The sequence below is a fragment of the Tympanuchus pallidicinctus genome, unplaced genomic scaffold (genome assembly GCF_026119805.1).
Source record: "Tympanuchus pallidicinctus isolate F22 unplaced genomic scaffold, pur_lepc_1.0 scaffold21, whole genome shotgun sequence".
Taxonomy (NCBI): domain Eukaryota; kingdom Metazoa; phylum Chordata; class Aves; order Galliformes; family Phasianidae; genus Tympanuchus; species Tympanuchus pallidicinctus.
In genome coordinates, this window is record NW_026294733.1 from 12,314,426 (window position 1) to 12,338,841 (window position 24,416).

The window sequence follows — 24,416 nt, forward strand, 5'->3', positions numbered from 1 at the left end:
GGGCTCCTCCCGCTTCGCTCCGGGCGGCGGCGGTGCGGCGGCGGGCAGGGCACGGCGGAGCGATACGCGGAAGGGGTCATCCCAGAGCGGCGCGGCGCAGCGCATAAAGCGGCGGCGGAGCGAGCGGCGCGGCGCGGCATTAGCGAGCGCAGCGCGGCCGGCCCACGGAGCAGCGCGAGGCCGCGCCGGGCCCCTCGCCGTACCGCCGCCTTCCGGGCCCCCTCCCCTCCCCCTCGTCTCCTCCCCCCCCTTCTCCTCCCCCCGCGCCGCCACCTCCGCACTCCTCCTCCTCCCCTCCCCCGCGGAAAGTAGTTCCCCGCGGCCGCCCCCTCCCCGCGCCCCTCCTCGCACCGCGCACACAATGGCGCTGAAGAGAATCCACAAGGTAAGGCCGAGCCCCGCGGCCCGCACCGACGCCGGGCTCGCCGCCGTAACCGAGCCGGACCGCGGGGCGCCGGCCGGGCGGCGGGGCGAGGCCCGGGGGCAGGGCGCGGGAGGACGGCCCGGCCTCGCGGCCTTCCGCCGCACCGGGAGGCGCTGCCCCGCGTTACCCCCCCCTCCCCGCCGCTGCCGCGACGTGGCCCCGGGGAACTCCGGGGGCCGCCAGGGGGCGCGGGGCCGCCGGCGGGGAGCGGAGCGGGGCGGAGGAGGCCCGGCGCTGCGGAGGCCGACGCGGCGCGGGCGGTTCTCAGCCGGGAAGCCGCGGCCCGCACCGGGGCCGGCTTGTGGCCGGTGGCGGCCCGGCCGGGCACGGCGTCCGCGGGCCCGCTGGGCTCCTCGCCGCGCCCCGGGCGCGCCACGCTCTGCGGCGCCGGACGAGGGCCGCGTTTGGGCGTGTTTACCGCGGCCGGAGCTGGGCTGCGGTTCGAGCCGCTCGGAGCTGAGGAGAGCGGCGCGCTGTGTGCACCCAGCGGCGGGCCGGCCGTTCCGCTGTAATTTTAGTTACTGGAACTCGCGCGGTAACCGGTTACGTAAGGGAGCGGCGTTCCAGTTCAGTATCGGTCCGATCCGAGGCTTTCGGTCACCTAACGTGGCGATACTCAACGCGACATGGTAGATGATCGAGGCTGCTTCCCCTGCGGCTCCCTGGTCGTTCTGGAAGCCTCTGATGCCGGAGCTGGAAGGGGAGCGTTGGTCTGGGACAGCGTCGGGATTGCCTGGACAGAGCTGTGAGCACAGGGCAGCTGGCAGTGCGAGGTGATGTGCCTGCCTCGGGGCCACCGGCAGATCAGCAGAGTTCCTTCCTTGAAACAGCGCTTGCTTTGCTTGCTATTCATGCTTCAGGAGGAGAAATGGAGCGTGCCGTCCCTTGGTGAGCATGGGTTGCTCATGGGTGGGCTGTTTGTGTTGCTCCTCGGAGGTGAAGAACCTGAGGCAGGATGGGCTGCGTAAGTGGTGCACAGAGCTTGGCAAAGTGCTGAGCAGTGCAGTGGAAATGGTGCTGCAAGCAAAAAGCTTTGGTCAGGGCTGTGATGTGATGCTCAGCTGCTAGTCTGGGTGCTCTGAGAGTTAGCTGGAGTCGGGCTGCAGGTGGAGGAGTGCTGTGGTGCCTCGCTCAGCTGCCTACCAGTGTCTGCTCTCACCTGGGCTGTGCTGAGCTCTGTGGGATGCCCATCTTGCCTGTGTTGCCCTGTCTGCAGGAGCTGCAGCAGTGTTGGCCCTGTCCTGATCAGTGGCTCCAGCCTCTGCTGTTGCACCTGGTGACAGGAACAAAAGGCTGTGGAGTGTGGATTAAGTGGAAGTAACCCCAGCAGGCTTGTGTACAAAGAAGCAATGGAGAGGAAAGCTGGTGTTCAGGCATTTTTTTGGAGGATGCATCAGTCTCGATGGCACCAGTGTACGTGTCTGCATCTTGCCACTGGTGTTTATGCCTGGTGCTTGGATTTTATTCCCTACCACAGACCATGCATGAGGCTTTCTGCAGAGTTCTTGGACAACGCAGGGATGAGAACTTCAGGAACGAGCAGCAAACCCCAGGAGTGAACAAACCTCTGATGCCCTGGAGCTGCTGTTGCACGAAGCGGTGTCTGGCACACCGAGCCCCTCTGGGCTGGAAGTGGGGCAGAGCCCAAAGCTGCCTGCCATCTGACCAGAAGTCTTGCTGTCAGCGTGGAGGTGCTGCCAGCTGTGGGGCTGAGGGGCTGTCCAGGCCTGGAGCTGCTGTGCCAGCTCTGCAGCTGTTCTCAGAGCAGATGCTGCCGGGGGGATCACACACGGAGGAGCTGCTCTCAAGTTGCTGCTTGTGGTGTTCCTGCAGTGCTCTTAATTCTCCCAAGGTTCTCCACTGGCACTCGGATTTCATGAGGAAGGAGCTCCAGGTTTTAGAAGTGTTCAGTTCTGGGCAAACTGGGATGCGTGCCGTCATGGTGGCCGAAGTAGCCGTGAAGTGTGGGAGTAGCATTTTACTATAACTCATAGATTTGATCATCACCAATATCTTAGAAGAAATGCCATGTGACGACATACAGGGCTAGGGAAGGGGCAAGGCTGAAGGACCGTAACAGATGGTGCTTGTTTCAGGACTTCAGCCTTATCCCTACCCTTGTAACAGAGCAAGCAGGGCCCTGCTTGGAGTGGGAGAGCAAGGGGAAGGTGAACTTGGTCCTCTGTGCTCTCCTGTGGTGGGCCCTGCAGTGAGGGAGCAAGGGAATGAGGAGTTGTGCTGGGGATGCTGCCTTAGCGCTCGTCTGCGGGCCTCTGCTGTAAAGCGCACAGCTCTGTAGTGATGCTGCTGTTGGGCTGCTGGCTGCCTTGTGTTGAGGTTACTGGGCAACTGAGCAGCGCCAAGCGATCCGTGTGCTCCCTGCCTCTGGACTGTTCTGTCTGTGCTGTAGTTTGGCCTCACAGCAGCTCGTGGGAGCAGCTCAGTGCTTCCTGCTGAGCTCGGCTCCCACCTGGTGCCTGGGCTGTGCAGCGCTCGGTCCCTGCACCCAGAGGAAGTTAGGTGCTGCCTTGGTGTTCTTGCTGTTCAGGCTTTGAAAGAAGATGAAAGGTGACTGATGCTTACATCAGAGCTCGTTGTAGCGCGTACCCTGGCAGGCTCTGTGTTTCATTAAGCTTGGCTTTTCTTTTGCTGCCTTTTCATGTGCAAGTGTTGTCAAGAAGGCCAGTGGATCTAAGCCATTCCATGCCCCAGAAAGGCAGATTCTGTGAAAGGAGAAGGATTCAAATCCTTCTGAAGATCAAAATGTTTCTGTTGTTCGGAAGAAGCAGCCTTAGAATGGGAGCTGTTTTGGAGTTGCAGAGTCTTGTAGACCAAAAGTGCCTTTGGAACCCACAGTTGGATGCTGGAGCTTCTGTGAGCGCTGCCTTGACAAACGGAACCAGAGCTGTGTTGCTTCACAGCCTGCCCTGTGTGCTGGCTTCTGTGTCAGGTAGGTGCAGGAGCTGTGCTGTGGGGCAGGCTGGGGGGCCTTGCTGCCCCTTCCACACGTGTGGACCTGTGCAGGTTGCTGGCAGGCAGTGCTATTGGTCATTGGCTCTGTTATGTATTGCTTGGCAATAATCTATTTAAAGCTGCCAGGAAATGGTGGTTGAATGGCTCCAAGTTCCTTTTTGGTGAGTTAAATCACAGTTTTATGACACGGTCCTAGGCTGCCTGTCACTGAGGGATTTGGGGGCTTCAGGCAAAGATTCTTGCCGAAGACAGATTAAAAGCTTATTTTGCTGTCAGGTTGCTGCTGCTGTAAGTGAAAATAAGGCTTACAATCAAGCTAATGATGTGGTCTCTGAGTCAATTAGAGCTTCTGAAAGCAGCTCAAACTGGAGTGAGGAGGAGGGACCACGGCTTTGCGTAATCTTTGACTGGAGTCCTGTGTGAGGCGTTGGAGTGTGTTTGAGGAGCTGCCCCAGGACAGCTGCCGTCCTCTCGCCCTGCTGGCCGCTTGGTGCTGCTTGTTGTGCCGCAGTCAGGACAGAATCCTTAAAGCAGCCTTGTCTGCTGGCCAGGGCCGCCCTGCCACGCAGCAGATGGGCAGCGTGGGGCTCGTTGTGTGCGGAAGTGAACTCGCACATCTGTGACGAATGCCTCTGGAGTTTACAAATAAACGAGTTAAAGCTTGGAACGTGCGCAGGGTGAAGCTTGAAGCTGGAACTTGGAGCGCTCCTGTTTGTGAGAACTTCTTGCGCTGTCATGGAGATCCCGGTTCAGCTCCTAATGCCGTTGGGTTGTGGCACGGTGGGGGCAGGGCGGCAGGTGGTGGCTCTGAGCAGGGCTGCAGGCTCACCCTGCGCCCCTCCTCGCTGCTCGGCTTGGCCTTGGCGCAGTGAGGCGCTCTGTGTCACACGCTGCATCTCTTCTGAAACGCTTTCCTGGAGCGCCGCGTGGGGCTGTGCTTTCTGTGGGGAACTCGAGCACCAGCAGGGCTGTTTCTTGTGCAAGACTTGTAGCTTTACTGGAATGCCCACTTCCCAGATGTAGTTTCGTACGACTTGCTCTTTGGGCAAGGTACTTGAACTGTGCTTTGCATCGGGTCTTCGGTTCCTTACTTTTGCTGAGGGGTAATTAAAACTTTTAAGGTAGGCCTGAGTGATGGTACGATCCTCAGCAGTGGGCCTGGCGCCGTGGAGGAGAGAGCAGCCCTGCAGCTTGCTGTCCCGCTGCGCTTGGGGGCAGGCTCCTAGGAGCCAAAAACCTCAGCTGGAACTTGCCTGAAGGCTGCCTGATCGTTGGCTTTTACATTCTTCCAGCAAAGCCTTCTGCACCAGAAACTCAACTGATAGCCAGCTGCAACTTCCTCCAGGTGCTGGTTTGATGGCAGTGCTGTCAAGACCTGGTCAGTGAGCACAGAGGGAGAATAGGGCAGGTTGGGGCCTGGTAGGTGGCAACGTCAGCTTTGTAGGTGACACCAAACTGCAGTGGAAGCTTCTGTGTATGAGAAGTTAGTTTCGTATGAGCACCTGGGTAATTAGCTCAGATTTAAGATGGTGTTTCTTCTGTCCCTCAGTAACATCTGGAAACCAAGTGTTGGGTAGGCTGGGGTGCTCTGCCTTGTGAACTGCACCAACAGCTTCTAAAAGGCAAGGTAACCTTCTGGACGCCATGCTTTGTTTGTGCGTGGTCTGGTGTAGCTGCATGTAACTATCATTCCTGTTTTTAAACTTGGCCCTACAAGTCTGATGAGTGACTGGTAGAGGTCTGGGTAGTACATGGGCAGCTTGAAGAGAAAGCTATGTTAAGTGTGGTATCCGTGCCCTGCTAGGAGGCCCTGTGCTGTGTTAATGCAGCAGTGGTGTGGATGGCAGAGCGAGTGCAGGCTCAGCAAGCTGTGTGGTGCAGCTGACGTGCTGGAGGGAGGGGGTGGGTGACACCCAGGGAACCAGGCAGGCTGGGGAGGTGGCCTCATGTGACCATCTTGAAGATGATCTGGGCCAAGTGCAGGGTGCTGCTCCTGGATGGGGGCTGCTCCCCATCCCAGACTGAGTGCCGATGGCCTGAGCAGCCTGTGGAGAGGGCTGGTGGGTGGAGAGCAGTGAGCTGGCTGTGTGCTGGCAGCCCAGAAGGCAGCTGTGTCCTGGGCTGCAGCGGGGTGAAGGAGGGGGCCGTCCCCTTTTGTGAGGACCATCATTCCTCAGCACGGGAGAGAGTGAGTTTGGGAGATGCCACCAGGGTGCTTGGGGAGCCAGAGCGCCTCTCATCTGTATCAGGAAGTGTGGTGATGGCTCTCAGTTAGGAGAGAGGGGAGCTTAGCTCAGGTGTGAGGAGGAAGTTTCAAACCCTGGCACTGCTGCCCAGGGCTGAGGTGCCCCAGGCTGTGGATGGGCCCCGGGCAGCCTGAGCTGTTGGGGGCACTGAGCCCGTGGCAGGGGTGAGGATAGGGTGCTGTTAGGGCCCTCCCAACCCCACCGTTCTGCAGTTGGCCCTTGCAGTGTTGAGGCTGCAGGGGTAGTGCCATGTGCAGCTCGTGCTCCAGAGGTGTCCTGTGGAGGTCCAGCTTTTCTGCTGTTATTTTGGCTGCCCTACAGCAGCTGCAGGGCTTTGCGTTGCAGGAGCTTAATTTAGAAGTTGTTTCAAAACTTCTGTTAAGTGTAAGGAGTCTGTGCATCACTTACACAGGCCTTTCAGTCAGTGGTGCTGCAACTTGTGAGTTTGTAAAGCAGAGCCTGAAATGCTCCCTGCAGGGAGTGCTGCACAGTGACCCCCGTGGTGTGACCCAGTCACCTCTGCAGTGAGGTACTGTGCACACATACAAAAGCTGAAGTATCCCTTCTGCCTGGGGCCCCACATTGAAGAGAAGGACATAGTGCCCTGATGAGAAGGGGTGCTGCTGCTGACTGAGCTCTGCTGCGTCGCTGCTGTGAGCCCTGCCTGCAGCGGGGCCACATGGGGTGCTGGGGAGGTGCTGCTGCGGGGCAGCTCTGCCAGCTGCACCTTTGGTTTCCCGGCTGTGGTGGAGGGGATGTGTGCTGGGCTCTGAAACCTAGGCAGTGGTAGCTTGTGGTCTAACATGACACAGGTGTGCTCTTGCAGTGGTATTCCTCCCCAGGGGGGCCTTGCTGCGTTGTAGGTGTGCACAGAGGGGGAGAAGAGGTTAGCAGCTGATACAGAGGAGAGGCTTAGGTGTTTTTTGCTAATGGATGTGTTTAGAATTCTGAGTACTGTAGCATTAAATTGCCTTCTCCAGGAGATCAGGGTCAATAGCATTCGGAAGTTACTGTGCTTCACGCAGTTATTACAGGCTCTTAGAAAAGTGAGGTAAGCTCCTGAATTTTTATTTGTACTTTTAAGTTCTTATGTCGGTACTTACTGTGTGTGTGTGTATAGATAGAGAGCTGCTGCCCTCTGTGTGAGGGACACGTGCCTGTCAGCTGAGCAGGAAGGCACAGAGCTGGCTGCACAGCCTCTGCTGGGCTTGCTGGGGCTGGAGCAGAGCTCAGGGCACTGCTCTGAGGGGTGCTGTGTTTCTGAGGCCGCCTCTCTGTGAATGCTGTCGCAGTACACACTGCTGCGAGATGAAGCAGAGTTCTGCAGCTCGGGTTGGAGCTTGGTGTATGTAATGTTCTGGGCTGAAACAGGTGTGCAGTGGGTGGTGTAAAGTGTGATGATGGGGAGCGAGTGCTTTAAGGAGCTCTTTGCTGGCTCATGTTTCAGTCAGGGAGGAAGAAGGGAATCCTCACAGGGCTAAAATTGGCTGCTCTGAACCTACTTGCAACTGTGAAGGGCTTCCCTCTTGTTTAATGGAGACGTGTGGAGGTGCTGCCCACCTTCAGGTGTGCCATAGCTGCTCGGCAGGCGCTGCACGCTCAGTGTCTGTTTCAGCCCAAGTCCACAAGGGACTGGGCTCAGTGTCTGAGCCTGGCACGACACGAATGGTTGGGTTTTGGGGTCTTATTCCATTTGTGTGTCGTTCAGTGCCCGCTTCCTGAGCGGCCTGCAGGTGTGAGCAGTGGGTGGCTGTGGGCCCTGAGCCCAGCCGAAGGCCAGCTCCGAGCTGGAGGTTGGGGTGGTTTGGTTCACGTCACACAGCTGTGCTTTGGAACTTGTCAGAGGATTGCTTGGCTGTTACAGCTGCTTCAGAAGCTTGGTGTTGTACCTGTGCACTTGAGCTGGTTACCAGAGCCTTGTGTTTTGTTGTCCAGCCACCTGTAGCCTGATGAAACAACAGGGTGAGCAAAGTTCTGCAGTGAGTGAAAGTGCCTGGGAGCTGCTGTGGGGCAGGGAGGGGGAGGGCTGGCAGTGGGTCGTTGGCTTGGAGCTGCTCTGGCTCTGTGGTTCCATGCATGAGAAATCTGGGGTGCAGTCCAGGTTCTGAGCTTTATTCTCAGCGAAGGTGAAGTTGAGCTGATAGACCCTGTGACCTCGTGAGGGTTGTGTGAGCGGAGTGTCAGGAAACCCAGGAGGGGTAACTGAGTGTGCACCAAATATGTGGCATTGATTTTGGGAGTGACTTTGTGTCCTGGGGTGTTGGCTTGGTGGTGGTCCATCCCTGTGCTCTCACCTCACTGATGCGTGCAGCTGATGAGCAGCGCTCCCACAGAGAGCAGGACTAATAATGGCCCGAGTGCCACCAGCAGCTTTTGTAACAGTAATAATGTGAGTGGTGTTGAAATTAAATGAAACAGCTGTTCCTGTTTTTTTGTTTTCCTAGGAGTTGAATGATCTGGCACGTGATCCTCCAGCACAGTGTTCAGCAGGGCCTGTTGGTGATGACAGTAAGTATGGCACTGTCAGTGTGCACGTGTGGACTGTTTTCCTTCTAAACCAGGGCACCTGGTTCCTCCATGAGGAGAACTTGTACTGGAGACTGTTCCCCACACCAGCCTGACACTTGTACCTGTGATGCCATCCCTGTGGATCACCTGAGATCTGTGCCCATTTCATGGGGAGCTCTGTTTCCTCCCCCAGTGCTCTGGCATTCTGGTATCAACACGTGCAGTCAGCGCGCGCTGAACTGCAGTCCAACCCTGGCCCAACCAGTGTGCAGTCTCCTACAGCTGACAAAACTTGTTTGGTACCTAAATTATGTATAGTGTGCTCACGTGGTCCTGTGGAAGTAAAGCAGTCTGCTCCAATGCTGGGTGGTGGTACATCAAGGTCACAGTTAACTATATTTTACACAGGACTTAAAGCAACCACTGCATTTCCTAAAGAGGTAATGCACAGTCTTTGAGGGTAGCAAGGTAAAATGTGAATGGAAGGAAAACTAATTAGTGAATTGAAGCTTGAATTATCAAGTATTTTTTGGTTTTTAAGTTACAGGAACACTTGAAAAAGCTGTTTGCTTTCAGTTGGTTTGTGCTGTTGCTCTATAGGGTATGCCAGCGTAAGGACTGAAGAACGAGTTGAGACCTTCAGGCAGGGTTTAACTCAATCTGCTGCTCCTTCAGGACTTCTGAGTATGCAAAATCTGAATGTGCAGGTCTTGCTGTGGTGACAGCTTTGTCACTGGATTTGTATGTGGGTGCTTAGCTACGAGATGAAGTGCAGGCAGAGGATCCTTCAATTGCAAGGTACTGGTGTGCTTAAATCCTCTCTAAGCAGTTGGCTCTGCCAGGTCCCTGAAGGGAGCAGCGTGCTGGGAAGGAACAGCTGGGCTGCCTTGTTGGCCCAGGCACCAGCTGCTCCGAGTTCTCCTGGTAGGGAGACCTGGGCATCTTTCTCTGCTCCTTCTGAAGCTCAGAGAGCCGTGTGGAAGGAGGCTGTTATTGCTCAGAGCCTTCCTCTGCATTTCTTTCCTTTGTGCTAAGGTCTCCTGTTACCTTGCTCGTGTGTTTTCTCCTAGAACGGGGCAAGATGCACTGCATGATTTAATGGGCTTCACATAGATCTTTCTTATTGTAGTTCTGGATTGTGGTCCCCAGGCTGCTGGACCACCTGTGAGTAACAGAGCTTAATTGTTGGCCCCTACTGCAGCCATTGGTGTTGGGTTGTGGGTTTTTTTTATTGTGAGAGGCCTTGGCTTTTAAACTGAACCAAAGTCATTTCACAAGTTGCTCAGGCCTTCTAACATCAAAATTTCTCACTTCTTGGTAAAGTGCAATTTCTTTTTTGTATCAGCATTAAGCATTTGGTCCCAGTTTAGATGGTCCAGGTCAGTAAGGTGCCTGCAATGGCAGGACCACTTGTACGGTCACCTCTTGCTTTGTAGCTTTACAGCCTGCCCTGGGGAAAATCCAGATGAGTGTGTATGAAATGCATGAGTATTTAAAGCATAAAATGCCTGAGATAAGGCAATGTGTTGATGCTTCTGTAGAGGCTCTGTGCCATGTCAGAGAGGCTGCATAAGAGCAGTTCAGCTGTTGCAGGGGTGCATCCAGCTGTGCAGCAGCATCCCTGACAAGGCAGCTGCTCAGCCTGGCATCCAAGCTTGTAGGAGCAAGGAGTGTTGAGAAGGGAGGCTTCCATCTGTGCTGAGAGCTCATAGGCTTGGGGGTTCTTCTTACGAGAGTGATTCTGATCAGTTGTGGCAGTTAATCTCTTTAGAACTATTGGCAAGTTCTGCAGTGCATAGAAACATAAATTCGTGAGTCTTAGACTAGGTTAAAAAGAGCACTTTGAAGAATGAAGAGACTGATTATTTCTCTTTTTGTGGAGGCATTAGTGTTTAGCAGTGCCTTCAGGCAAGTGGAAGCTGTACCTGGTTTGAGGGCTTTTAGCAGTACTTGTATGCATCCTGCCACTTTCCTGCTTTAGGAATGGTATTTCTAAGGAGCTTGCAGGTGTGTGGGAAGGCACTCAGTAAGGTGCAGAGCCAGTGAGGATTTTCTGGTGCCATAATGATCTGCTTTATTGTTTCAGAAGCGTGTCGCGGCCAGTCAGGATGCTGGAAGAGGTGGTAACGTGAGCTGAGCAGTGGTTGAGGGCGGCTTCAAAGCTTTCTCGATTTGGCAGTAATACCCAGGTCTTTGTCACCTTGCTGGTGGGTCCTTGAAAATCTTGCTCTGTTGAGAGCTCACCCTCTGGTGTGTAACTGAACAGCAGGGGCAGCAGTGGAAGGTGCTGTTCTCACAGTGCTGGCTGTGCTCGAGGCCTGCCTGCTTGCCTTGTCACAATGTTTCTCAGGGTTCAGAACATGCTGTGCTTTCAGAGTGATATCTTCCTCGTCCAGCTGATGCAAACTGTCTCCTGGTGTCAGCAGCTCATCCCAGTGTTACATTAACTCTGGAATGGGAAAAGCTGCTTCTGCTTAGTCAGCTGCAGGGACTGGATACGTTTTCTCTCTGGATAAGGTGGTTTTGTCATCCTCCACTTGGCTCCATTCTCTGTTTGGGAAACAGGGTTGGGGTTACATTACCAGATTGTAGCGTAACTCTGATTTCTCCTGGTTTAAGGCTGTGATGAGGTGTCACAGTTGATCTTCCTAGCATGCAGAGGTGTTCAAGTTAACATCCAGTATTTTTATATATTCAGCACAGCTGGGGTCAGCCTTAACCAGCATCCACTGATGCATGTGAGAATCTCAGTGTTCTGTAGTGCTGCACTCCTCACTGTCTTTTTGCCGCCTCTTTGTCCTCTTGTTCCAGCCTTCCCCCCTCCAGCTGCCAGCAGTGGACTTGCTCTGGAGCTGCCTGAACCTTTTAAAACGGGCGCACGTCGCGTTTGGAAGCGAGGCATTGTCTTCATTTCCTGAGCCTGGCTGAATGTCCTTTTCCCTTGCTGGCTGCAGTCAGCAGCTGTAGCACCCTTTGTTACAAAGCTGCTGCTTGAACCAGCTGCTTTTCTACTCAGTCTTGGCAGGGCTGTCTCTACTCTCGTTTTTCCATTCTTTCTGAGCTCACACTCGCTTGTAGTGCCTGTACAGCTGTGACTGAAAGCAACTCAGAGTAGGCACACAGTGTTACTGTGTCACAGCCACCTTTGGGCCGGGGTGGAAGCTGAGGGCACTGGTTGCACCTGAAGTGCGCAGCTGCAGATGGCTTCAACTTCTGTGCCTTAAAGACTTGGCTCCTACAGCTGGGTCAGCTTGTGTTCTGCTCCCCACTTCTAAAGGTGAGGTGCAGCCAACATCCTGGCAGAGGAAAATTCCCAAAATACCTGAGAAATAACTCGTTAAACTAGTGTGCTGTGAACTCGGGGTGTTAGGAGAAAGCAAGAGCCCTTAAGTACATATGGGGGAACATTACTGCAGACTAACAGCACTGATTATTTTCCTTCTGTCCTGCAGCATAAAGACGTTCTTCACAAGCCTTCTGTATTACCAGATTAAGATGTTCTCTTGGACAGATGCACATGAGTGAGACGACTTTTTTTCCCATTTAACCTAAAGCATTCTGGCACACTGGTCTCAAGTGTTTAGCAGACTCACTCTGAGGTTCTTTTGTGACTTGTGTTACTTTCTGTGCTTTAATGGAATTCTCGTGCTTCTGTGGAGGCTGAAGGTAGATGCTGGGTCAGGACGCTGCTGGCTGTAGGTGAGCTCCTTACCTGTGGGCTGCACACGGCTCAGGTTTACCCTTTGTTCAGTGAAGGAGCCACGCAGAGGAGATCCTGTTGAGGAAAGGGATGAACTTCCTCTGTGCCTCTGCTGTAACTCGCTCTGAAAGGGCAGTGCAGCTGTTGGAAAGTGGGCTTGATTCAGGTAATGGTAGACTTTCATTGGGAACTACCTGATTGAATGCTCAAACTTGTTGGGTCCAAAGCAGTGAGTGAACTCTGTGTTTTTGTTGTGCTGGGGTTTCTTTCAGGGTGCAGCACAGGTATCTACCACAGCAGTTTCTGAAAGCGTGGACCGAATGTGCAGGAAACACAGAGTGCATCTCCCTGTCTCTGTTCAGCTTTTTGGCTGCTGTCCTCGCAGTTTCTCAGAAGGTTTTGTTTTTAAAATGGACTCTTCTGTACTGCTTTCTTGTGGCGTTAAGTATTCATTACTTGAGCTTCTCCAAACCGAAGTAAATCTCTTTCTTTTTCAGTGTTCCATTGGCAAGCTACAATAATGGGACCAGTAAGTATGAGAGAATGGATGTTCATAGTTTCTATGACCAGTCTTCTTGTAAAAACTGAACTGCAACATTTCCTTTTCCTTAACAGAACGACAGTCCCTATCAAGGTGGAGTATTTTTCTTGACAATTCACTTCCCAACAGATTATCCCTTCAAACCACCTAAGGTGAGTGTCCTGTGCAGTAGCTTACCGTGTGCTATAATGTACATTTGTGAGCCTACACTGAAATTTTCCTTCTTCTGCAGGTTGCATTTACAACAAGAATCTATCATCCAAATATTAACAGTAATGGCAGCATTTGTCTTGATATTCTACGATCACAGTGGTCCCCAGCACTAACTATTTCAAAAGGTACCTCCAACGCTCACTTAATTTTACTCTGCTGTAATTACTCATCTAGGTTTAGAATGTAAAACAAATAATACTGCATTCTCAGTGTTAACTGCTTCTGTGATCACAGCTTCAGTCTTGTGGCGCAGCGTGTAGTTTGTAACCTGTTCTTCACAAGCCCTGGATCATCCAATTCCTTCAGCCATAGGGAGAAGGGATTTTAGCGTAGTTTTGCTCAAGGATCCATTAAGTCTGACTGAATCGAGTACTGAGTCGTGGCAGTTCTGTGCAGGAAGCTCTGCTTTAGGACAGACATTTGAGCTTGAAAACGTGTATATGACAAAAGAAGGCTCCAGTGTTGATACTGTACACGAAGTAAAACGTAAGGAAACAGCAGCAGCCTTTTAAAAAAGGCTGACAAAAACATGCAGTTCTTCTCCACCACTTGTCATGCCCTCACACACCCTTTAGTTCTAGCTGATGACTCCTTGCTTATCTTAACTGTTTCCCTTCTACTGAGCTCACAATTCCATACCCTCTGTTAGCTGAGATGTAGCATTTGAGAAGAAGAGGTGGAAAGACAGCAGCACATCTTGTCTGTGACGGCAGTGAGTCTGCTGCTGTGCAGAGCTGAAGGTCCTCACTGTAACTGGAAAGCTGAAGGAATAGTGCCAGTAAAAGCCAAATGACTGTGTGCTCGTTGTAGCTTTCTTTATGAATGCTTTCAGTAGAGCACTAGCTGCTGTTAGAGGTGCTAAGGTAGTACTAAACATACAGCATTCAATCACTATGTAATGGCTAGAATTCTACAGCTGCAGAGCACGTAGTGTGGCATGATGCGTTATTTTCACTTGTCTTGGGGATTCTGAAGTTAGCATACATCCTGTGGGATGATAAATAGCATGTAAACACTGGAATGTGTGCTGGGATCGTGACAGAAGTAGGCTGAGAAGTTAAGAGGCTAGCTGAGAGCATCAGCAGACTTACTATTAATGGCTGTCAGAGAGCTTTAATCACAAAATATACCTTGACTTAATTTAGGGACCAAATCCAGTTGCAGTATGCTTTTCCAGCTCCTTTCTTCCTCTGCCTGCAACTCCTGTTTCTGATCCTCTTCAAACTGCATCCTCCTGGTGTAGTTAGACTAAGCTGTGGGACCAGCGAGGCCATTCTAAAGCATGCTTCCTGAGATCAGGTGCATATGTATTACTGACCAGTTGTCTCTGTTGTGCTTTCATATGAACTCTCTGCAAACTCTCGTGTGTGTAGCACAGAATGCATGCAGATCTAACCAGGGGGAAGTCTTGGCAGGGTCACTTGGTGATAATTCATGAAGGCAGCAAAAGAAATGCTGGTGGGTGTCAGGAATAAGAGATGCTTTCTGTAAGAAGGTAGACCAAATTACCCATGGGCAGGAGTTGGAAGAGGCATTCCTGTCTCCATCAAGTACAGATGAATTCTACGAAGGCAGTGTCAACCTGCTAGGGTGGAAATCTTGTTTTCAGTGAGGCTGCAGCTGTATTGTTACAGACTTCAGGGCTGTCAGCTCCCTGACTTCCTGGTTAGCCTTACTGAGGAGCAAATGTGTTGCTAATAGGAGAAGCTGCTGGGTTAGGTAACTCCTGTGAATAACAGGGCCTCAGCTTTATGCTGAGTAATGAATGCCTTGCGTCCCGTCAGAAGCAGCACCGTGGGTCTGGGGGAAGGCGTGCTTTCTCTACTGATCCAGAAATTGAGAAAGACTAGAAACAGTTCTTCCATTTAACAGCTTCATTTGCAGCTTCTTTCTGAGGCACCTGGAAGATGATGTTCCAGCAGCTCGCACAGAGGAGGTGCTATGTTGCCATGTCTGGATTTCTTGGTGGTGCTGCTTTTTGCTCTTCCCTGCGAGGGGGAAGTTGAAGTGGTGTGCAGTGACTTACTGCTTATAGCATGTTTGTGGTGGGAATACTGAGGGAAATCATGACAGTGCTAATTAATTAAGTGATAAAGGTGGGGACTGGGGCTTCACTTGCTCAGGAGATGCAGGCTGCTCCAAAGGGCAGTCCAGTGTATCTGAATTGGGAACCTGCCTCTGCCCTCCTTGCAGGGTGAGATAGCTAGTGACTGAGCTCGGGGCTGCCAGAACCTTGATTTCAGGCTGCTAAATGACCAAGGAAGTTTCTCTGCCCCTGTAAGTAACTTGGAGTGATTGTGACTATGGCGGTGGAGGTGACTAGCATCCATGTTTGCTTTCTTTCCTAATGTTTATCACTTCTTCAGAATGGATTTTGGAGAGCAGGGGAGAACAGCACTGACCTTCTGAGATAGGAGTACGAATAACTCTGTTAGTAATTCCGAAGTAGGTATTGGTTGAAGAGTACATATGGTCAAATGAATAGTCTCTAGATCTAATTGTAAACACACCTTGGTGGTTACCTTGATTCCAAAGCTTAAGCAGAATGCATAAACCTAGAAGTGCTATCACTACCTCGATAAACAAGAATCTGTAATCTGTAGCAGGAGAATAAAGTGTCTTCACCCGCTTTTAATTGTTTGTAGGCATATTTGGGAGAACCCTACTTTATCTTGAGCTTCTAGTGTGCGAGTTGAGTGGTAAACTGAAGTATTTCTTCAGTAAAAATTGGGCAACTTGCTCTCTTTGTGTTTCTGTGTGTTCAGCAGAGGAGCCATGGAGTTCACATTTGGTGCATTGAAGACCCAACCTAGTGAGTAACTTCAGCCTCACTAACTTAAAGAATTCAGCTTAAATCATAGAACCTTCTGGGCTGAAACGGACCTTTCAGATCACCTAGTTTCACCCTGCTGCCGTAGGCAGGGTCACCTCCCTCTAGCCCAGGTTGCTCACAGCCCCATCCAGCCTGGCCTTGAATGCTTCCATGGTGGGGGCATCCACAGCCTCACTGGACAACCTGTTTCAGTGTCTCACCACCCTCACAGTAAAGAATTTCTCCCTAATATCTAGTCTAAATCTAACCTGTTCCAGTTTAAAGCCATTTCCCCTCATCCTGTCTCTACCTGCCCTTATAAAAGTCCCTTCCCAGCTTTCTTGTAGGCCCCCTTCAGGTACTGGAAGGCCACTATAAGGGTCCCATGGAGCCTTATCCAAATTGAAGAGTCCCAGCTCTCTCTCCCCCTGTCCTTGTAGGGGAGGTGCTCCAGCCCTCTGTTTTGTGGCCATCCTCTGGACTTGCTCAGCAGCTCCCTGTCCTTGTGCTGGGGGCCCCAGACCTGGCAGCAGCACTCCAGGTGGGGTCTCAGAAGGACAGACTAGAGGTGCAGAATCATTCCCTGGACCTGCAGGTCACATCTCTCTTGATGCAGCCTTCTGGCTGCAAGCATGTTGCCAGCTCATGTTTAATCTTGCATCAGTTGGTACTCCCAAATCCTTCTCCCCAGGGCTGCTCTCAAGCCATTCTCTGCCCATCCTGTATCTGCGCTTGGCATTGCCCTGACCCACGTGCAGAACCTTGCACTTATCCTCGTTGAACTTCATGAGGCTGTTATGAGTCCACCTCTGCAGCCTGTGCAGGTTCCTCTTGCAGCATCCCTTCCCTCTAGCATGTCAACTGCACTGCTCAGCTTGGAGTCATCTCCAAACTTGCTATTCGTGTTGCTTACGTGTTAAATAGCGCTGGTCCCAGCAGCGGTCCCTGAGGAGCACCACTCATGACTGGTCCCTGCTTGGACATCAGGCTGTTGACACAATTCTGAGTGTGACCACTGAGCCCATTTCTTATGCAGTGAGTGGTCCATCTATCAGATCCACTTTCTTCCAATTTGGTGTCATGGAGGATGGTGTCAAACCCATTGCACAGGTCCAGCAGATGACATCAGTTTCTCTTCATTTATCCCCTGATGCTGTAACTGCATCATAAAAGGCCACCAAGTTTGTCAGGTGTGACTTGCCCTTGATAAAGCTGTGCTGTTTACCACCGATCACCTCCTCTTTGTTTTCCATGCCCCTCAGTAGGACCTTAAGGGGATCTGCCCTGTGATCTTGCCAGGCACAGAGATGAGACTGAACGGTCTGTAGTTCCCTGGATCTTTTTCCCCTTCTTGACAGCGGGGGCTTTGTGTCCCCTTTTTCAGCCAGTGGGAACTTCACCAGACTGTGGTTACCTTTCAGATATGCTGGATAGCAGCTTGACACCTTCATCTGCCAGTTCCCAGAACCCAGGGATAGATCTCACCCGATTTGTGCACCTTTGTTAGGTGGTCTCAAACCTGATCTTCACTTCCAGTGGGCAGATCTTCCTTCTCCCAGTTCTTACCTTTACTTTCTGCCATTTGGACAGTGTGGTTGGAGCTGTTGCCAGTGAAGACTGAAGCAAAGAAGTCATTTTTAGCCTCGCCTCAACCTTCTCCATATCCCTCATGACCAGCTTTCCAGTTTGCTCATGGAGGAGGCCCACATCTGACCAGAGGTTCCCTTTGAGCTTTGGGAAGCTCCCCTACATGGAATGCATGAGCACCAGTGCGGGTTGGCAGGAAGCTGTGGACTCTCTGTCCTTGGAGATGGCTGTAAGTCATCTGAACGTGGTCGTGGGCAGTTAGCTGCCTCTGGGGGAAACTCTGGAACTTTCAGACCCCAGATGCTTCTGAGGGTGATGACAGATGGCTGTCTGATGCTCAAAGGTAGTGATTGTACAGGCAAATACTTTTTCCAGCAGTCAATTGTGAGATTTCTTTTTTATTCTGTATTACTGAGAGGGTAGAACCTTAGCAGATTTCATGTTCACTTCACTTTCTGTATATGAGAACTTATTCAAAGTCAGTTTATCAAATTGCAAAATATATCAGCTGTAATGATACTGAAGTTTAAAAAAAGAAAATCAACATAAAGCTAAATCTGCACGGTATGGTTTACAGTGCTGGTTGTCAGAGGCTTTAGGACGTTAGAAACGCCTTCAGCAGTCAAGAACTTTGCGTTCAGCATCTCCCAAAATACACTGCTGAGCATTGCTGCACTGCGTGCTGAGGGACTGTGCCTGTGCTGCTCGCAGGGATGGTGGTTCAGCTCCTTGGTGTTCACAGGGGTCCTGATGCACTGTCAGCTCCACGTGCAGAGCGAAAAGCTGCTAAGTGAAGCTGTGTGAAACCATCTGGGCGTGCTGTGTGAGTCAGTCCTCAGCAGAAAGCCTCTGAGCCCTCACTGTGGAAGTCCTTCAGGTGTGCACCTTAACAGCAGCAAGTGGCCCCAGTAGCACTGGACCTGGATGTGGAGGGTCTTAGCTGCCAGGCTGAGGGTTAGGAACGGAGGAGCCTTAGCTGTCCTGGGGAGTGGGAGAGCTGGGTAAGGCCCTTGGAATGGAGCTGAGTTCCTGAGCAGTGATGTGTGCAAAGCTCAAATGCACGCTGAGGTTTTGTAGTCCCCAGAGTATCAGGCTAAGCTAAACCTGAGCTTCGTTACTTTGATGTTGAAAAGCATGCATCTGTGTACAAGCAAGATCAAAAAGCAAATTGCTGTCAGAGCTGGTAGCCTGTTTTCCAAAAGGAAAACTAATCCCTTCCTAAAGGAAGAACTTAGTGCACAGTGTTTGTAATTTGCCTGGAGCGGAGCAGAGCAGGGGAGGGTGGGCTCTGATATTGGCGTGGAGCACAACAGCTGGCACTGCCCCGCTTTGAATTCCTGCCCTGTGTCAGCACACAAGCATTTTGATTACATAGTGATCTTGAGCTGACTGTGACTTGAGCCAGGGCTGGTAGCTGAGTACATATCCTGCTGTCCTGACAACCTGGCACTGAAAGGAACTCTCATGGCTTTGTCAGTAGTGTAAAAGGAACTTCCTTGGTGCAGTCTTTGTTTGCCCTCTCCTTAGAAATGGAACTTCTGTTGGATGGATCTTCAGAGACGACTGGCCTGATGTGGTGAGGCCTTTTGCCCCTTATAGGAATTGACTCTAGAGGGGTAACTTTAAGACACAGCTGCTCTATTCTCCTCATTCCACTGATGTACTCGAGTGCTCGTTGCCCTTAACGTAGAAGTTTAGATCAGCAGGGTCTTTGTGGAGGCAGAATGTTGGTGGGTGCCTTAGCTGTTCTGACCTGAGCTCCTTGGAACCCAGGGAAACGTTTTACTCCTGGATTGGTTGTAATTAGAGAGTAGTAATAGTGCTGAGCAGCAGTTGAGCCAGAGCACCAGCTAAGGAGCTGCTTTCAGGTACCTCACTAGCTTGGAATTGGTGCTTGCTGTTTAATTTCTTCTTTGGTTCATCCAGAAATTCCATTGCTCCTCAGTTGCTTCTCATCCTGAATTGATCTATGGATGAATGGCTGCTGAGCCAAGTTTTGTTTGGAATTCCAGTTAGATTCTAGCTGGAAGTCACTGACATGAGACCCACTCTGGCTTTCTTAACAAATACAGCATTTGACTTCTGTACTTGGAAGATGATTTCTGCTCTGAGAAACCAGCAATGCTCATCAGTTCTTCCTAATAATCTTGTGGAATCTGTGCCTTAGGGTCACAAATCAGGCTTCTACATCGATAGCATCTTTGTTTCTTAATCAGCTGGGACCACAGTCTCATATGCTGTGGTAGTGCAGGGCTGGTATTGGCCTTTTGTAGTGCTGGTATCTAGAGAAACTAGAGGTGTAGCTTTAGTGCTCCTAATGAGGCTTAAATAGAGGCTTTCAGTGGTAACCTTTCCTACAGCAGACCAGGACTAGGCTTGGTCTAATTGCCTGCACATTTGTGTGGAGGAGTCATGCATGAGGCTGGTACACAGCTTCTGCTGCTCTTAAATCTGCTGTCAGCTGCAACTGCATGCTCCAGGAATGCAGAGGTGTCAGAGCTGTGTGATGCACTTGATAATCATCCCTGCCACCAACAGAACTTGGTTGCCACGGCTCCTCTTGACTTCCTTGTCCTGCTGGAACGCTCGGGAAAGCTTCTGGATGTGGAGCTTACTCTCCCCAGTGGGCTCTGTGGGGGCCTGTGGTTTGTAAAGGTGTCTGTTTACTGCTGTATTCTGGGATCTTGATGCATCTCTTGGAGTTCTGTGGGCCAATAGCAAGTTCCAGTAGGCAGTTTTATTGGGTTTAGTTGTTCTCCATGTTGCACTGGAGGGATCTGCACACAGCCTGCTCTGTGAATCCTGTCCTGAGCAGTGACTGAGCTGGTTGTGGCAGAAGTGCAGCCATGGAGCTTACATATTGAACTTGCATCTACCTGCAGTTTGATCCGAGGTTTGGCAGAGTGAGGAGGATAGAAAAGCCTGCTGGGAAGATGAGGTGAATCCTACAGCAGCGACCTGTGAAGTTTGTCGATAAGCTGCATGATTCTCTGCACATTGGAGCTGCCTCGAGGCAGGCTGCCCTTGAATTTTGGAGCATTCTATGGTGTGAAGGGAAGTCTTGCAAGTAGGCTTAGACCAGGGATGTGCACTGTTAGGCCTCAGCTGGTGTCAGCACACTGCTGAGCATCCTTAGCTGATAGCAAGTGTTAAGTGATCAGACTGCTTGAGAGTGCCTTATCAGCAGCTGGGGGGAGCTGAGCCCACTGCTTCTTTAGAGGCACTTTGTTAACAGTCTCCTCCTTGATTAGTTCTGTTCTCCTGATTCCTTACTTAAAGGCTCTGCTAGTTCATAGAAGGGAGGAGTCCTCTGAAGGACAAGCTGTTGTCGTTGTCTGTGGGAGATGGATGGAGTTCACAGTTGAAGTGTTGGAGTTAAGCAGGCTGTGCACTCAGGGAAGTAAAACAAAGCTGGAGGAAAACCAATTTTTGAATGAAAGGAGGCTTTAACAGTCTGCTTTGATTTGCTTGATGTTTTGCTACAGGCTGGACTGTTAAGAGTGAATAGATGAGAAATAACTCAGTGCTTGAACCATCTGAGTCAGTGGGAAGTTAAATTTGATCTGTTCTACTATTGCTGACAAATCCAAACCTAGATTCTGGAGCACACACACCCCCACACCATTAATGTCTCTCTCAGTGAGAGACTTGAGAAATGCAGTCAAACTGGTGCTCCACCAGCACTGCAGCAGCCCTGCCTGTTACCAAGCAGGACGAACAGACGTGGCATAGAGCAGTGCCACTGCATGCTTGTGTGGTTCAGCCTAATCTGCAGTAGTTCATCTGCTGTAGGAAGCACCACTCCAAAATGCTGAGAAGTGCTCTCAGCCTCTTGCTTCAAGCTGTGCTGCCACATTCCGCCCAGTACTGTGCTCACAAGACTTGCTGTTCTGAACTTCTTTACTGCTGTACTCTGTACCTGTTCTGCTGGTACTGGCACTTGACAGTGAACATCAGGGCTCTGCTGTGAGATTCACTCCAGTAATACTCATTGCCCTGCAAAGCTGGTCTGCTCCTTTCTGCAGCGCTGGCTTATTTAATTACTGTGTGAAAGAGCTCATAGAGATAACTGACTCCTAAAAATCTGCCAATTATTTGCTCTCTCCTCTTCCATTTGGGTTTTTACACTTTATGCCAGGGTGTATTTCTTTCTTTCCAGAGGCTGTAATGGTGGTCTGTAGGCTGCCGTTTTGGTTGGTCTCAAACCTGTGTGCTCAACACAGAGCTGCTGAATTTATTTTGGACAGCTGGCTGCTTTCAGCAGCCTATCAAAATTAAACCACTTGAAATAAATTTCAGTTAAAACTGCTTTGCTTGCTGAAGCTGTACAGATAAAACTGAAAGATCTGAAGTTATAAGTCAGAGCAAGTAGTGGAGAATAGTTCTGATTAATGATTTAAAAAAAAACCACAACTGAATGTCAGTGCAGCTTGAAATTGCGTTGAGTCCAGTTTCTAGAACGCTGGAGAGATACTACAATAGAAGTGATCTGCTGCAAAACAAGATCTGGAGATTGTTTTTGAAGTTATTAGCATGCCAGAAGTCATTGCTGAAAGCGCAGCTGGTGGTGGGGTTCCAGTGAAGCACAGCCTCTTCCAGCCTGGAGAACGTGGCAGTGCTCTGCCATGGGCAGGGCAGCATCACCAGGGATGGAGCAGCACTCTGCCCTGCTGCCTGTGCTGGAAGGGGCTGCTGGCAGGTGTGCAGGGTGCTGTCAGTGGCTGGGGAAAGGGAGCAGGTGGGGCTGAACAGAGCCTTGCAGGTGGGTGCTGGTGCTTTGGGGCGAGCCGTCCTGTGCGAAGTCAGCCATGGTCACTAAGGACTGTGGTAAAATAAATCCGGCTGGGATCACAGAAATGGAACGTTCCCGTCTGGAAAAGGCTCACGAGGATCGCTGATCCGACCCCTGCACTGTGCAGTACCATCCAGATTTCAAACCCTCTGACTGAGAGCTGTGCCCCAGTGCTCCTTGACCTCCAGCAGTTTGGGGCCATGGCCCTTCAGTGCCTGATCAGTGCTCCTTGGCTCGATTTCTTCCTTCTGTGTAAAGGAAGGAATGGATGTTAGCTTTTCTTACTCATCCTGTCGCCTGAGGAGACCTCGGTGTCTGTCTGTGGAGGCTGGAAATACGAAGACAAAGGCCACAGGAAGGGAGCTGCAGAAACCTGCCGTGTTCAGGCTGTGCTGCTGGCTGCAGGTGTGTCTGAGGTGGCAGAGAAACCAAAGCTGGAACTGGTGGAAAGAGCTAAAGGTGATGAGCTGCTGTGTCTGTTAGAGCCTTGCCAGCCCTGTCTTTCAGCCTTGGTAAGGGACAGCAGTTCAGGTCCAGTGGTTCCGATGTGCCTCTAGCACACAGGTAAAATCATTAAGCTCTGAAGCCGTGTTCAGACAGGTCTGAATGGTTCAAGGGGTGATTGATTGTGCAGAATGCTCTCTAATTACGAGTGAGCAGTAGAAAGCCAGGAGTACAGAGTGAAATTGGCAATAGTGGATTTAAAACTTAAATCCCAGTTGTTCCTTAAACTGTAGGTTTGCGGAACTGAACTGGTGCACGAGGTGGCTGGCAGTGAAGTCCTTGAGACCAGAAAGAACGTAAAATTAAAAGCTGTTTGTAGGTGCACTTCTGATGGTAAGCCTTTGTGCTGTTTAACATTTACGAAGTGTAAAAGATGTTCTCCTTTCCAAAGGTTGCTTTCTGTAGACACTTCACTGGGATGCGTAGCGCAGATGTCACAGGGGTGGGTGGGGTGATTTCCACGTTGCTGAGCTCCTACGGATGAGGCTGACAGCAGTGGGGCAGAGCTGCTCTTGCAGTCTCAGTTCTGAGAACCACGTGTGCTGAAGAATGAGCTCTGTGGTTGGAGATGGGCAGCTCTTCTGAGGCAGTGGTGCTGTTCTGATCCAAAGAGGAAGAGGATGCTGGGGGAGGAGATTGGTCTTCATTTGAGAGCAGGAAGTATGTTCACTTAGATCAGGAACAGAGCTTACTAGTGAACGTGTTCTGGAAGCTTTTGACTTGAAATGCCTACCATGCATGGATGAGTCTACAGAAACGTGCAGGAAAACTGACCTGGGTTCTTGTGTTCATCACTGAGCATCTCCTGAAGCTTTCACTTCTGTCCTATTTAAAATCTTCTGGCCTGTTCTCCTCCTCTTCAGCTGTACCTCGGCAGCCTTTATTTTGTGATCTTTCTTATAAGCTCACTTCTTTTTTAAAGTGAATTGTGGAATGCATGCTGCTCTCTTCCTATTTGTAGCTGATGTGTTTCAGTGTACCAGCTCTGCCTCCTGTGCTCCAGGTCAGAGTAGCAACTGATGGAAGCTGTGGCAGATCAGTGCCTTCAAACTCATGGTTGCTGCCATCTCCAACGTGCTTGGGAGAGGCCTCGTGACGCCTCTGTCAGTGCTGTTGATGGAGGGGACACAAGGAGTGGCACTGTTTGTACTGCATTCAGCCAGTTCTGATCACAGGAGCGTTTGGCAGCCCTTAGAGGGCACGAGGCCCTGGACATGCTTCATGCAGTGCCCCAAAGTGCCTTGCTTATAACTTACACCTCTTCATCTCTCCTGCTTTGCTGTGAGCGTAGGAATGCACACATCTGTCTGTAGTCTTCTGGCTCCTTATAGGGACGAAGGTTGATGCTGTGCTAGGCAGCATCACGCAGGTGGGACATGGGATATATACAGTACCTGTTTGTACTGCTGCTTTGTGTCAGCTGTGAATGAAGAAGCTGAATTTCAGGTCTAATAGCAGGTATGCTTCTAAGAAGGTTTTCAAGCAGCACACTTCTCCCTTAGGATTTGAAGGTTCTAGTGGGATATTCCTGTCCAGAGGATTCCCAGTGGTGGAGCTGAGATGGGAGAAACTTGTAGTCACACACAGTTGATCAGTTAAGAGCTTGTGTTCAAAATGGCTTGGCTGAAGGAGGTGGGATTGCTGCACGTGGTTTTAAGAGCTGCTGCTAATACTTCTGCCTGGGGGAAGCAGGCAGGCTGCCTGACTTCTGCAGGTGCCTTCAGCTGTGTTTAAACTAATGCAGTGTTTTTTCTCTCTCCCTAGTACTTTTGTCCATCTGTTCTCTGTTGTGTGATCCCAATCCAGATGATCCTTTAGTGCCTGAGATTGCACGGATCTACAAAACAGATAGAGAAAAGTGAGTATGGAAGCCAAAGGTGGAACGTAAACAGAGTTGATGCTTTAATAGTAAAAGGGAACTGGAAAAAAAACAACCACACTTCGTGGGGAGAAGTGTGAACTTTGATTTGTTCCTTCCTAACACTGTGGATGTGGTGGGTTTGGGTTTTCATGGGTGGTGTAATACAGCTATTTTGACACTTTTCACTGCTGTAGGAAAAAGACACCTTTTCTGGTAGAAGTAAAGCAAGCAGAGATGTTCTTCTTCTTTGAGTTT

General features: G+C 51.0%; 1 protein-coding gene across 3 annotated transcripts in view; it reads left to right on the plus strand.

The window, feature by feature from the left end:
• The first annotated feature begins 145 nt into the window (after positions 1-145).
• The window catches only part of UBE2D2 (ubiquitin conjugating enzyme E2 D2), a 28,871-nt gene continuing 4,600 nt past the window's right edge, over positions 146-24,416 (plus strand). The window contains exons 1-6 of one of the 3 annotated variants that reach the window (XM_052684533.1): positions 146-385; positions 8,088-8,151; positions 12,349-12,380; positions 12,467-12,544; positions 12,625-12,730; positions 24,065-24,158. In XM_052684533.1, coding sequence (XP_052540493.1) covers positions 362-385; positions 8,088-8,151; positions 12,349-12,380; positions 12,467-12,544; positions 12,625-12,730; positions 24,065-24,158 — 398 coding nt within the window. In that variant the 5' untranslated portion in view covers positions 146-361. Of the gene's footprint in view, positions 386-1,338; positions 3,375-8,087; positions 8,152-12,348; positions 12,381-12,466; positions 12,545-12,624; positions 12,731-24,064; positions 24,159-24,416 lie in introns of those variants that run through there. The other 2 variants (XM_052684534.1, XM_052684535.1) reach the window with 2 other exon arrangements.